This window comes from Puma concolor, chromosome D4 (genome assembly GCF_028749965.1).
Source record: "Puma concolor isolate L17-30 chromosome D4, mPumCon1.1.hap2, whole genome shotgun sequence".
Classification (NCBI taxonomy): domain Eukaryota; kingdom Metazoa; phylum Chordata; class Mammalia; order Carnivora; family Felidae; genus Puma; species Puma concolor.
The window spans coordinates 60,560,729-60,573,371 of NC_141679.1; the positions used below are offsets into that span (position 1 = coordinate 60,560,729).

Below are 12,643 nucleotides of genomic sequence, written 5' to 3' on the forward strand. Positions count from 1 at the left end.
TTGGCTTTAAACTGCTCCCGTATAACATTGGGATCTCAAGAGGAATAATCAAGGTACCTACCTTGTGGAGTTGCTATGAGAATTACAGCCTGCAGTCCAGTTGTAGTTCAATGCCTGGCTTACATGGAGAGTGTTCAATAGTAAATGGTAATATTTAAAAATGCTCTATATCAAAGGCCCTCAAACTCCTACCCATGGGTCCCTGCTTGTCTGCAAATAAGTTTCACTGGAGCACAGCTGATCTCCTTTGCTTATATATTGTGTCTGGCCACTTCTGCTCTACAATAGCAGAAACAAGTAGTTGCAACACAAACGTTATGGCTGGCAAAGCCGGCAATATCTACTATCTAGCTCTTTATAGAAAAAGTTTGTCAAGCCTTGCTTTAGAAGATATATGATATTTCCATCTCCTTTGGGGCTGACAGCAACTGGTAAGGTCAGTGGTGTCATTGTCCCCCTGTGATAGAGAAGGACTCAGAGAGGTGAAGTATCCCGCCCACAGTCACACAGCTGATGAAGTGTCACACCTGCACTTGACCTGGGTACTTTGGTTAATAGTACCCACCATTGCTCCCAGGGCTCTCAGGTTTAGAATTGCAAAGGTAGGGGCGCCTGGGTGGCTCAGTCGGTTGAGTGTCCGACTTCGGCTCAGGTCACGATCTCACAGTCTGTGGGTTTGAGCCCCACGTCAGGCTCTGTGCTGACAGCTCAGAGCCTGGAGCCTGCTTTGGATTCTGCGTCTCCCTTTCTCTCTGCCCCTCCCCTGCTCACGCTCTGTCTCTCTCTGTCTCAAAAATAAAAACATTAAAAAAAAGAATTGCAAAGATATACTTACAATGCCGAGGGTAAGTGTCCCAAGACCCTAGATGATAGCAATGGCTGCCATTTATCAGGCACCTCCTACGGATGGACATGGTGCTGGGCCCTGGTAACCAACAGGGTGGATCACCCCTTGGGTGTTTCCAGTCCAGAGCAGAAGTCAGACCACGCAGGCTGTTACAGCAGAGTAGACAGGTGACCAGCGTATTTCTGGGGTCACAGCTTGGTTAAGGGTCATACAAGATCTTGCCAAGGAAGTGATCATCCGGTCAAGAACTGCAAGGCAAGTTAGAGTCAGCCAAGCCCAGGGCTGGGGAGAGCTTTCCAGGAAGGAAGAATAGCACACATGAGGAGGCTCAGGGGCAAGACAGAGCTGGGGCTTTGGGGGAAAGGAGAACATGGCAGGTGAGGCGGGAACATGCCAAGGGTCCAGACTGTGCTGGCCATGTGACCTTGTGGGGGAAGCTGGGCTTCGTCCTGAGGGAGTGGGAACCCAGGGCAGAGTTCTGAGCTGGAGACGATGAGTTCAGAGCGGGAAGAGGGCAGCACGGTACAGGAGTGTGGAAGCACAGATCAGGGTGAGGATGTGCCGGCCTAGGAAGCTGCCCTGGGGATGGAGGAACCAGCTTCAGAGCCTCTCCTCACAGTTCCACCGCATGTCTGCCCTCCCTGGGGTCCTAAATCTATCCCCAGCTTCCCTCCGCCCCGTCCTCTTCCTCAGCCCTTGTCAAAGACCAACCACCGCAGCATCTTTGTGCTGCCTTTCAGTTTCTAGAACTGCTAGCAACGTTAAACATCAGCTGCTTATCTTCGATACCAAGAGTTGTGCTGAGTTGATTGTAAAGTGGGAAGCAGTAGAAGCGTAGGAGAGAAAATCAATCAGTCAGCATCTGAGTGTTCTGCTAGTCCGTTCACTTAAGGAATTAACCACAGACACGATCTGTAAACTCTGATTAGTTTGCACCCTTGTTTTATGATTTGGTACAGCCATCTGAAAAGGGTTTTATTAGCCTTGAAACAGAGTCAAGAATGAGGGTTAGAATGGATTCAGAACAGATAAAGACAACTCATTTGAGGTCCTTATCTTGGGCTGTCTGGGACTTTGTAAGGAAGGAGATTCCAGCCTCTGGGCCAATGATCTCACCTCAGTTATCTTCGCTAAAGGGAGACACTGCCTCCCTTGCAAAGGGGAAACTCTAATCGCCCCTCTTCCTTCTGGAAGAGCAGCTGACATGTTTTGTTTCTGCCCATGGAGATGCCTACCACATGGGCTGCGTGATGCAGATCCGCCTGCAGTACGAGAAGACCTGGCAGGAGTGCCTGGCCCGCGTGCAGGAGTGCAAGGTGGGTGCCCTTCCTGGCCCGCCCCTGCCCCTCTCCAGCCTGGATCCCCTGCTTTGCCTCCTCACGTGCCCCAGGCCCTCAATGGCCTCTGGGCATCCCCCTTCCCGGACACCCCACCCCCAGTTATTCCCACCCATCGCTCAAGGTATAGCCCGGCATGACCTCCTGCAGGAAGACTTCCCTGACCCCACGGATGAAGTTGTACACTCTCTGATCATGTCAGACTTCAACCTTGACCATCTGTACCACTTACAGCACTTGACATTATTTATTCAGTGGAGGTCATATGGGGGGGAGGTTATTTCCAGGGCTTCACTTTTTATAAGTAGCGCCACCACTGCTGTCACACCCAGCCCTTCGGTCCACCCCGCCTGCCTCTGTTACCAAGTGAGACGGTGAGTTCACTCACAAACCGCTTCGATTACAATGCCTGGTTTTCTGGGGTGCAGGGAGATGTTTTGTCGATATGCCCCCTCCCTGCATCCTGGCTCCAACGAATTCCTGCTACTTCACCCCTCATGAGTCTGTAGAGCTTTTGTTCTGCCACCAAGACTCGGAGGTGAGCAGAATTCACAGGGGGCAGAGTGCTTTACAGTGCCGCGTGGGGCCGGTGCTGCATCCCTGTGGGCTGACACTCGTGTTGAATCCTACAAGCTCCTGCAGGGTGGGTGTCCCCGGCCCTATCTGGCGATGAGAAGACCAAGTCTGCAAAGGGCCCAAGGGCTGCCCATTTGCTCTGTGGCCTTCGGGGCAGCCACATGCCTCTCAGTCAGCTTTATCAGGGCGCCAAACCTCAGAAGTAAAGCCTGGAGGGAGAGAAGGGAGGGAAACCATTGCCCTAGGAGAACCTTCCCAGGACCATGACCCTGACAGCCTCTTCCCATCCCCCTGCTGCCTGGGACCTCCCAGGAGCCCAGTGGCCCTTAGTCCTGGGTGCTGACCCTTGTGCCCATCCTTCCTTCCTTTGTCGGGCGCAGCAGGGGATAAGCTGAAGTCAGCACACACCCCAGGAGCGTATTAGACTTGACAGAGGAAGGGCACTTGGTTACTCCTATTCAGCAGCATCGGAAGTATACAACTATGGACAAGTTTTCATTTGGGGGGAGATTGGTTTATAGTAGATTTTGTGCAAAAAACAAGGCTTTATTAATATGAGGAGCCTGCTTGCCAGTTGACACAATTCAGTTTTAGGAAATAGGAGCTGGGTCTGACGTGCAGCAACACTGAGGCCTGACTATACCTGTAGAGTCTATGGTAGGTCGGTTCTGAGTTCAGATCCCCGCCCCACCCCTTGCCAGAGGTGTGGCCTCCAGCAAGTTCCTTCACTTCTCTGAGCCTCGGTTTCCTCATCTGTGAAACGGGGCTAATTGGAACACCTTCAGGGGACTCAGTGAGACAACAGGGACAGCACACAGCACCTGGCCTTGGTGGGCGGACCGTAAAGATGGACCATCTCCCCCACTGTGAGGGTCTCCCCTGAGGCTGGGTGAGAGGCAGCCCTCGGGGAGCAGGGCCAGGCACCGAGGTCAAGCCCCCACTGGTCCTAAGCCAGGCTGGGCCTTGCTCCCCTCCAGAAGCAGCTGCTGGACTGGAAAGCCTTCACTGAGGAGGAGGCAGAGAGCCTGGTGAGCCCATACTTCTTCCAGATGGTGGGAGTGCTCCAGAGCAAGGTGGAAGAGGAGCTGGAGCTCCTGGACGTGCGTAGCTGGGGACCCACACGGCTGGGGAGCGGGGAGGGGGCGTCACCCGGAGTGCCAGGCTGTGAGAAGACCAGGAGTCCGGGGGCCTTCAACTTTCCTGTCACTAGTGAGTCCATCCCCCTTTGCACAGCCAGCCCCTTTGGCGCTCCAGGCTCATCCTCGACACCCCAGCTGCCCTCTGACACGCGTGCTGCACAGGACTCAGGTAGCGAGTGCTCCTTGGAGCCCCTGCTGAGTCTGGGCGCTGAAGGGCCACGAGCAGTAATAAGCCCCTGCCTCCAAGAGGCTTAGAGTCTGGAGCTGGGTGAGCAAACGTTTTCTGCAAGGGCCGCATAGTAAATATTTCAGTTTTCTGTGAGCCAGTCAGGTCTCTGTAACAAATTCTCGCTCTGCTGCTGTCACCCAAAAGCAGCCAGGGGCCGTGCGGAAACGAACGGGTGTGGCTGTGTTTCAGTAAAGTTTTATTTATTTGTGGACATTGAAATTTGAATTTCATACAATTTTCACATTAGTAAATATCTTCTTTTGATTTTTTTTTTTTTTTTTTTTTTTTTTTTTTTTTGCATCTAAGAAATGTAAAATCTATGCATAGCTCTCAGGGCCAAATAAAAATAGACCGAAGGCCAAATTCAGTTCACAGGCTAAGTTTGCTGACCCCTGGCCCCAATGAATGCCTAAAATACATTTATAAAATGGGGAGAGGTGAGGATTTAATAGCAAAGTGTGGTGGTTGGCTCAGATGCTGAGAGTCCAGGAACTCCAAAGAAGGAAAGATTCCCAGGCTGAGATGGGTGTGGCCCACCCAAGGGCCCAAGCTGGTGTCTAGGATGCCTTCTTCTTTCTTCTAGGTCTGAAATTTCTCCTTGTTCCCATGAGGGACTTCGGTGGGCATGGGACAGGTCTAGAGATGGGACTTCGGGGTCAGCCAAACTGAAGGCTTGGCTTTGGGCAGACCAGAAGCTGTCCCAGAGGAGGGAGGGCCGTGAGCCAATGTAGGATCCAGGAAGATGACCCTGAAGGATGGTGCCCAGGCAGTGACAGCCAGCCCTTGGCGACATGGGACCTTCACTGGCTGGTGAGGGAGCCCCATGAGGAAGGGCCTTCTCCCCACCCTGGGCCCCTTCTCTGGGTTCTGCCCCTGCAGAAATCCTTCAAGGACCTGGCCAAGCAGACAGAATGTCAGAGCTCGGATCTCCTCAGCTACTTCCAAGAGGCCGTGAGGCTGTGGGAGGCACATCAGAACACGCTGTCCGAACAGGAGCTAGAGCTGGAGAAGAGGATGGAACAGCAGCGGCAGAAGCACATCCTGGAGGAACAGGTGTGGCTCCTGGCGCCCAGGGGAGCCCCTGCAGGGAATGAGGAAAGGGCCACACCCAGGTTGTCAACGCCCAGATGACTCTGTTTGGTGGCCTGTAACCTTAGCCAGCATTCAGAGGCAAAGCCAGAAAAAGAAAATGAAAAAAAAAAAAAATCCCACCATGTTTACTTCACATCGTAAATAAAAATTAACCCCAAACTTATCTTAGACTCAAATGTAAAAGCCTCAAGCTAAAAAACCTGCACAGATGGAGAAACCGAGGCTCACCTTGGTCATGGGCCTGGATGTCATAGAAGAAATCTATACCTGAGTCAGGTCTGGGCTAGTGATGGGTCCTTGGATCCAAATGTGTTTGTAAGAGAGTGTGCATAAGAGACAGACAGACCAGGGGTGTGGGGCATTTACTTACAGCAGTCACCCTGTGCCCCCAGGAGATGATCTGGGCCCCCACCCCACCTGCCTTCACAAGGTCCAGGGAGTGGAGGGGCACACCCAGCATCTGATTTCAAATACAGTTGGTGACAAGGAGAACAAGGGGCAGGCACTGTGGGAAGGTGTAGTGGGGGCCTGCCGGGGCCTGGTGGGTGTAAGGGACAGGTGGTCCCTGAGGAGTCCCATCTGAGCTGGTTTCCAGAGATGTAGACAGAGAAGAATATAGGCAGAGAGAAGAGCCTGGAATATTGAAGGTAAATGTGGTGGCACATTTGGTGCCCCTTTTTATAGGAAAAAGTCCTGCATTTGCCCTGGGGTGCCTGCATCTGCAGTGGCAGGGTCTCTGTATGCCACTCACATGCCCTCTCTGAGCTTTGGTAACTCGCATCTACTTCTTCTATTTTGGGGATGACTTCCAGGCCCAGGAAGCCCACCTTGATAAGCTCTTGGACCAACTGAGGCAGCAAAGCCTTGAGGAAACACTGAAGCTTCACCTGGAAAAAGCCAAAGATTTTTTGAAGAATATGAAACACAGGTAGGCAGGCCAGACCCCAAAAGACAGAAGGGGATGGCCTGAAATTCATAATCAAGGTCAGAGGCTACCTGCTTTGGAGTCCAGGGTGTGCTTAGCAAGCTCAAGATGAAAATGTTGCCTCTAGCTTTGGAGAATCTCCTACTGGTCCTTAGCAGGTCTGCTTTCAGCCAACACAGAAGCTTCCAGGGAGAACTTTGATCCGAAATGTTTATGGAGGGCTATTTCAAGGCCATGTGGTTTAATTTTTTTTTCAAAAATTTTTAAGGTTTATTTTTGAGAGAGAGACAAAGACAGAGTGTGAGCAGGGAAGGGACAGAGAGAGAGAGGGAGACACAGAATCTGAAGCAGGCTCCAGGCTCTGAGCTGTCAGCACAGAGCCCAATGCTAGTCTGGAATTCACAAACTGTGAGATCATGACCTGAGCCAAAGTCTGACGCTTAACCGACTGAGCCACCCAGGCACCCCAGGGCCATGTAGTTTAAAAGTCAGGGGATGGGGGGGCGCCTGGGTGGCTCAGTCGGTTAAGCATCCGACTTCAGTTCAGGTCATGATCTCGCAGTCTGTGAGTTTGAGCCCCACATCATGCTCTGTGCTGACAGCTCAGAGCCTGGAGCCTGTTTCAGATTCTGTGTCTCCCTCTCACTTTGACCCTCCCCCGTTCATGCTCTGTCTCTCTGTCTCAAAATAAACGTTAAAAAAAATTTTTTTTAAAAGTCAGGGGATGGACCCTCCTACTACCTTTTCAAATTTTAAAACACATGTGTTCTTTGTAAAAGAAAAAAAAAGTTAACCGCTACAAACATGTAGAAAATTTCCCCTCATTTCTGCCCACATCTTCCTTTTGTGGACATGTACATTATTTTATGTGGATATATACACATACAAAGTGTTTTAAAATAAAGTCTAGATCATCCAATGCAAATAGATCTATAACTGCAGATATCTATTTTCTAATATCCATGTAGAATTCTTTAATATGGATGCTTCATAATGGTTTAACCATCTCCCAATTGATTAGCTTTTTAAGATTGGTTCCAATTTCTCAATATTAAAAACAGTTCTCTGTGAATTACCTTAAGTCTTCATGCCTTTGTACATCTAATTCTGTAAGGACCATTCACAGATATGAAATTGCGCTGTCAAATGATTGCAGTACTTAGTTCTTGCCTCCCACCCCCAGGTATGAGTGTTTCCACAAGACCCTGACAAAGGAAGTGATGGAGTACCCAGTGCTCACACTGAGAGAACTCAACTCCTACAGCTCCACCCTTAGCCAACATTTCTATGTTCGTGAGATCTTTGAACAGGTATGGACAGGGCTGCAAAAACCCAGCCCCTCACCAAAGAGCAAAGGGGAGAGGATATCTTCTAGCTCTGATCTGCCTTAACTTTGAACACCTTCCTTAACTCCTGCCCAGTGAGAATCTGCCAGGAAATCAAGGAGGAAGAAGCTAGAGGCATTTCTAAAAGAGACCATCTCTTGCTTAGATTAAAAGAGGTTGAAGGGCTCTGAATTCAGGCATTCTCTGTCTGGATGTGTTTGTATATCTATTGCAGTCAAATACAGCAGTTACAGAGCATCCAGAGTGGGTATTTCCTGAAGGGCAGGTACACCTCACTAATTTTGATTCAGCTTCAGTTGCCTTTAGCACAGTGTCTTGCACATGATTCAGACACAATGAATGCTCCCTGGGTAAATGTATGAATACCTGGAATGTCCTGGTCCAACACTCCTAGAGTTTGTCTTTTTCCCACACACCCAGCCGGAGTCTTGTATGGCCAGACCTGAAAATACTTGTGGTTAACACTGAAACTAGATGAGGCTTTCTCGTATATACAGGGTCCCCAGATCCTCAGAGAATCCTTCCTCTCTGGATGGAGCTCTGTTCCACTTGTTAGTAAATGCTTCATATGGTACCTAGGTTAAGGTGGAGCTCAAGTTATACAAGGGTGGGCTTACCATCTGCGCTTTGAGATCAGTCTGGTTGTCTGGGTTAAAGTTTAGGTGCCATTAGGATCTCCGTGTCACAAGGGAGGACACTGAGTCCCGTGGGGCTTAAGGAACTTGGCCAGGGTAACTCAGCTTGAAAGGAGCTGGGATTCAAATCCAGACTGCAAACTCTACAGCCCACACTGTGTCATGTTATCGACATTATCCACAACACAGTACATTCGTGACTTCATTCAGAATTTATAGGGTTAATGAAGGGGTTCCCAGGTCATGTAGATTATGTTCATTCTGTATGTTCACATCCAGCACTGGGAGCAGCAGATTCCTTTCCGCCTGTTTGCATCTCTCAATTTATACTTTCTTGCTCTTTGCCCCAGATCACTACCAAAATGTCAGAATGAGAGTTTATTTATTAACACCTATTGTGTGATAAAAAGATTTGCTAGCCTGCTTGGGATTAAAGAAAACTGATTCCCTGGTTTGGGAATACTCTGATTATCCCAGTGAAATAAGTAATCAAGGCCTGTATCAGATGAAGGGGAGGGATGGGTCCTTTTACTTAAAAGAGATGCCCTTAGAAGTGGCATTCTGGGAAAGGCAGTGCTGCTCACTCAGTGTCCTGTGTTTTTTCTTTGTAGACCTTGGATGGGGAAGTCATTTTCAAATTCAGGGAACCAGGTAACACTATTATAATTCAAGTCTGATCCTCTCTGACTTCACTCTGTACATTTGTTGGCCAGGTAGGCCCAATCCAGGTGACCTTGGTAACATTTTTTTCCTTGTGCTTTGGGGTTGGTCATCAACAGAAGCACAGGAAAAGCTCTTCCAGGAGAGTATGAGAAAACGGAGGAGTAAACAGAGAGCTCAAGTGGAAATGAGCAGAAGTGAAGACAGTGAAAGCGCAGGAACAAGTTCATCCAGGCTAGCGGAAGAGATGGAAGGAGAAGATCAAGACATCGAGTCTTCCTTAAATGAAGAGATGGCAGCGAGCCAGCAGGAACAATCTGCACTGAGTGACGAGATGGATGAGTCCAGTGAGGAGTCTATTCAGGGTTTAGAAGAAATGCAAGTTAAAAGAGACAGCTCCTTAAAACCATCCCAGAACCAGGAAAATGTGATGGTTCAAGAAGAGGAGACAGAGGAGGAAGAGGAGAAAAAGAAGGAGAAGGAGAAGAGGAGGAAGAAAAAGAAGAAGGAAGAGGAAGAGGAGGAGGAGGAAAAGGAGGAACATGAAGTGGAAGAAAAGCAGGAGGAGGAGGAGGAGGAAAAGGAAGAACATGAGAGTTTATCTATGGATGAGGTAGGCCAACAATGGATTCATTCCTGTGTATGGAGAAAGTGTGCTAGGCTCTCTCTCCATATCCCTAGTACAAGCTGGAGTCCCCAGTGGTGCAGTCTCTGTGGGGATTTACACATATGTGCACATCTTTTACTTCCGCCAACAGGGATCCAATTCTTATCTGATAACAATGCTTTTAAAAATTTACCTTCTCGGGGCGCCTGGGTGGCTCAGTCGGTTAAGCGACCGACTTCGGCTCAGGTCATGATCTCTCGGTCCGTAAGTTCGAGCCCCGCATCGGGCTCTGTGCTGATAGCTCAGAGCCTGCAGCCTGTTTCAGATTCTGTGTCTCCCTCTCTCTGGCCCTTCCCCGTTCATGCTCTGTCTCTCTCTGTCTCAAAAATAAATAAACATTAAAAAAAAAAATTTACCTTCTCCTAACATCTTACCCTGAAACTTACTCTGAACTCACCCGTGAACTGTATGACTTCCCTTGCCCATTTTTGGTCATCTCTTTCCCAGCTCCTCTTTACAGTATAGACCAACCTAGTCTCTCCATTCCTCCTCTTTTCCCATTCTCTTGTTGTGTAGCACAAAAGGTCTGCATCCAAGTCGGCAGATAGAGCTCTCCTTGGAGTGCAGGGAAGTGACCCTCATATTAATAAATCTTGTCCTCAAAACACATTCCAACTCACAGAATAGTAACTTGAATGCCATAATTGCAAAATTGAAAAAGACCCTTTTCCTATATTGCTGTGGAGAATTGGCATACTTGTTTTGCAACAGGGATCCCAAATTCAAATGCCCACAGGCATGTAATAGGAAGAGGTCTGGAGACCCAAGTGTAAAGTAGTGACAAGTGATGAGAACTATTATTGTCTTAGTCCCTTGGAGCTTCTATAACAGAATACCATAGACTGGGCAGCTTATAAACAACAAGAATTTATTTCTCACAATTCTAGAGGCTTGGAAGTCAAGATCAGGGTTCTGGCAGATTTGGTGTGCGGCGAGGGCCCACTTCCTGGTTCATAGAGAGCCAGCCATCTTCTCACTGTGTTTCTGTGGAAGGAGCAAGGGAGCATTCCAGGGTCTCTTTTATAAGGGCACTAATCCCATTCATGAGGCCTCTGCCCTCCTGACCTAATCACCTCCTAAAAGCTCACCTCCAAATACCAACACATTGGAGATATGAATTTTGGAGAGCATCCAATATTCAGTCTATGGAAACTAGGCAGTCATTACTCAGCTCCAGACAATAATGCCATGTGGTAATGGAGAGACTCAGAATTGCCAGATTTTCTGATTTTTAAGAGAAATCAGAAATCTAGACTATTTGTAGAATTTCCCATTTTGAAAGCACTATATGGGTAAAAAATAATTATAGGCGGGATTTCACCCACAGATCCATAACCCTGATATCAAGGATATAGTCTGGGTTGGATATCAAGGATATATCCTGGGTTGGATCCCCAGGTATGTGTGATGATGTCAAGTCTAAAGTCTTGTTTTCTGCATAGGCTGAAGCCCAGGAAGAACATCTGGGGGAAATCTCCTGTGAAGACATGGAGTCCTTCACAACCTCCAGCGGACACACTTATTTTGTGTTCCTACCCCTGGAACAAGAAGAAGAGAGTTTCAAAAGGCCCAATTCCAACTTTTCTACCATTCTCATCAATGACACTTCCAGTGCCCACCTCCTAGACCAAGTGATAATTCCATCCAGACTAGTTTTAGGAATTAAGAAGCAGTGAGTAGAAACCCTTTATTCTCATTCTCTTGTCCTGAGTTTTATTAACAAGGTGAGGTATTATAACAAAAGATTGGACTAGTTTCAGCTGGGAAAAGAAAATGTGTAGGTAACCGAAGGTAGAGATGAGAAACAAACAAAAATAACAAATTTCCAGTAATTATTTGTAGTTACAGATATCTTCTGTGAGAGTGACCCCCTTTGCCTGTCCAGTGATGCCTTGCTGGCTTGGGCCTTGTACATAAGAAATAGTGCTTTCCCTGCAAGATATTTCTGGGATTCTAACCTGGCATATGTGTAACCTTAGGGTTTCCCTCCCTCCCTCCCTTTCTTCCTTCCTTCCTTTCTTTCTTTCTTTTTTTTTGGGGGGGGGCGGTAATTATATAACTATAGATGCTAGGTATATCAGTATGGTATTTGGCTCTGATTATATGACACATTAATTGCAGACAATTAGAAAATTGAAAAAGTACAAGGAAAAATAAAAAAATGACCCATAATTCTACCACTGAGAATTTACCTCCCCTAACTCCCAAGTTTCTGGGAGTGAATTTGGACCAAATGTGGAAATTTACAATTGGCTTTAGGATAGCATTTCCACTGCACTCCTGACTCTACGGTATCATCGCAGGACTTACCAGACAGAGATCACCTGAGTAGTCTATCTCCTATGTGTATACATGGTCATGGAGTAGAAAGAGTTAAGTCAGGCTTTTGGAGTCTTCTCTTTCACCTCAGCATCGTCTCACCTTGAAAACATCTCTTGACTTGAAACTCATCCTTTCTCCTTCCTCTGCCACAGTCCATTTTCTGTTCTCCCCTTAAAGAAGAAAAGCAAGGATCACCACCAGAGCTAATATGCATTGAGAGGACTTAATACTCTCAATAACTATGACAGGGGTACCATAATTAGCCTATTTTACAGATGAAGAAACTGAAGCTTAGTTAGTAGCTTGGATAAGATCTCTGGGATAGGAAGTGGTTAGATCTAGGATATGAATCTAGACCATGTGATTCCAGAGTTTTGAAAGAAACACTATGCCATCTGGACTTGCTACTAACCAGAAAAAAAAAAAAAATTGGATCAAACTGATTGTATTTGCATGTTGAAGGATACAATACTGACAAGTATGGAAATCATGAATGTACAGCTTAATGAATTATCCAAAGGGAACACACCTGGTAACCAGTACCCCCAAGAAATAGAACATTACCAACTCTCCAGGAGCCCCCTTATGTACCCATCTCAAGTCATTGCCCTCTCTTCCCCAAGGATAGCAAATATTCTAACTTATGCATTAGTTTTGCTTATTTTAGAACTTTATTTAAATGGAATCATACAGAATGCATTCTTTTATGTCAGGATTCTTTCCTTATGTTTGTAAAATTCATATGTATTTTTTAAAATTTATTTATTTAAATTCAAGTTAGTTAACATACAGTGTAGTATTGGTTTCAGGAGTAGAACCCAGTGAATCATTATTTATATATAACAGCCGGTGCTCATCCCAAAAAGTG

The 12,643-nt window shown here is 47.3% G+C and overlaps 1 protein-coding gene across 1 annotated transcript in view; it reads left to right on the forward strand.

The window, feature by feature from the left end:
- Window positions 1-12,643, forward strand: part of CCDC180 (coiled-coil domain containing 180) — a 65,327-nt gene that overhangs the window by 16,196 nt on the left and 36,488 nt on the right. Inside the window, exons 12-19 of the mRNA XM_086683553.1 lie at window positions 2,075-2,163; window positions 3,738-3,860; window positions 5,008-5,181; window positions 6,033-6,148; window positions 7,329-7,455; window positions 8,738-8,777; window positions 8,906-9,399; window positions 10,896-11,125. Coding sequence (XP_086539679.1) covers window positions 2,075-2,163; window positions 3,738-3,860; window positions 5,008-5,181; window positions 6,033-6,148; window positions 7,329-7,455; window positions 8,738-8,777; window positions 8,906-9,399; window positions 10,896-11,125 — 1,393 coding nt within the window. The remainder of the gene's footprint in view (window positions 1-2,074; window positions 2,164-3,737; window positions 3,861-5,007; window positions 5,182-6,032; window positions 6,149-7,328; window positions 7,456-8,737; window positions 8,778-8,905; window positions 9,400-10,895; window positions 11,126-12,643) is intronic.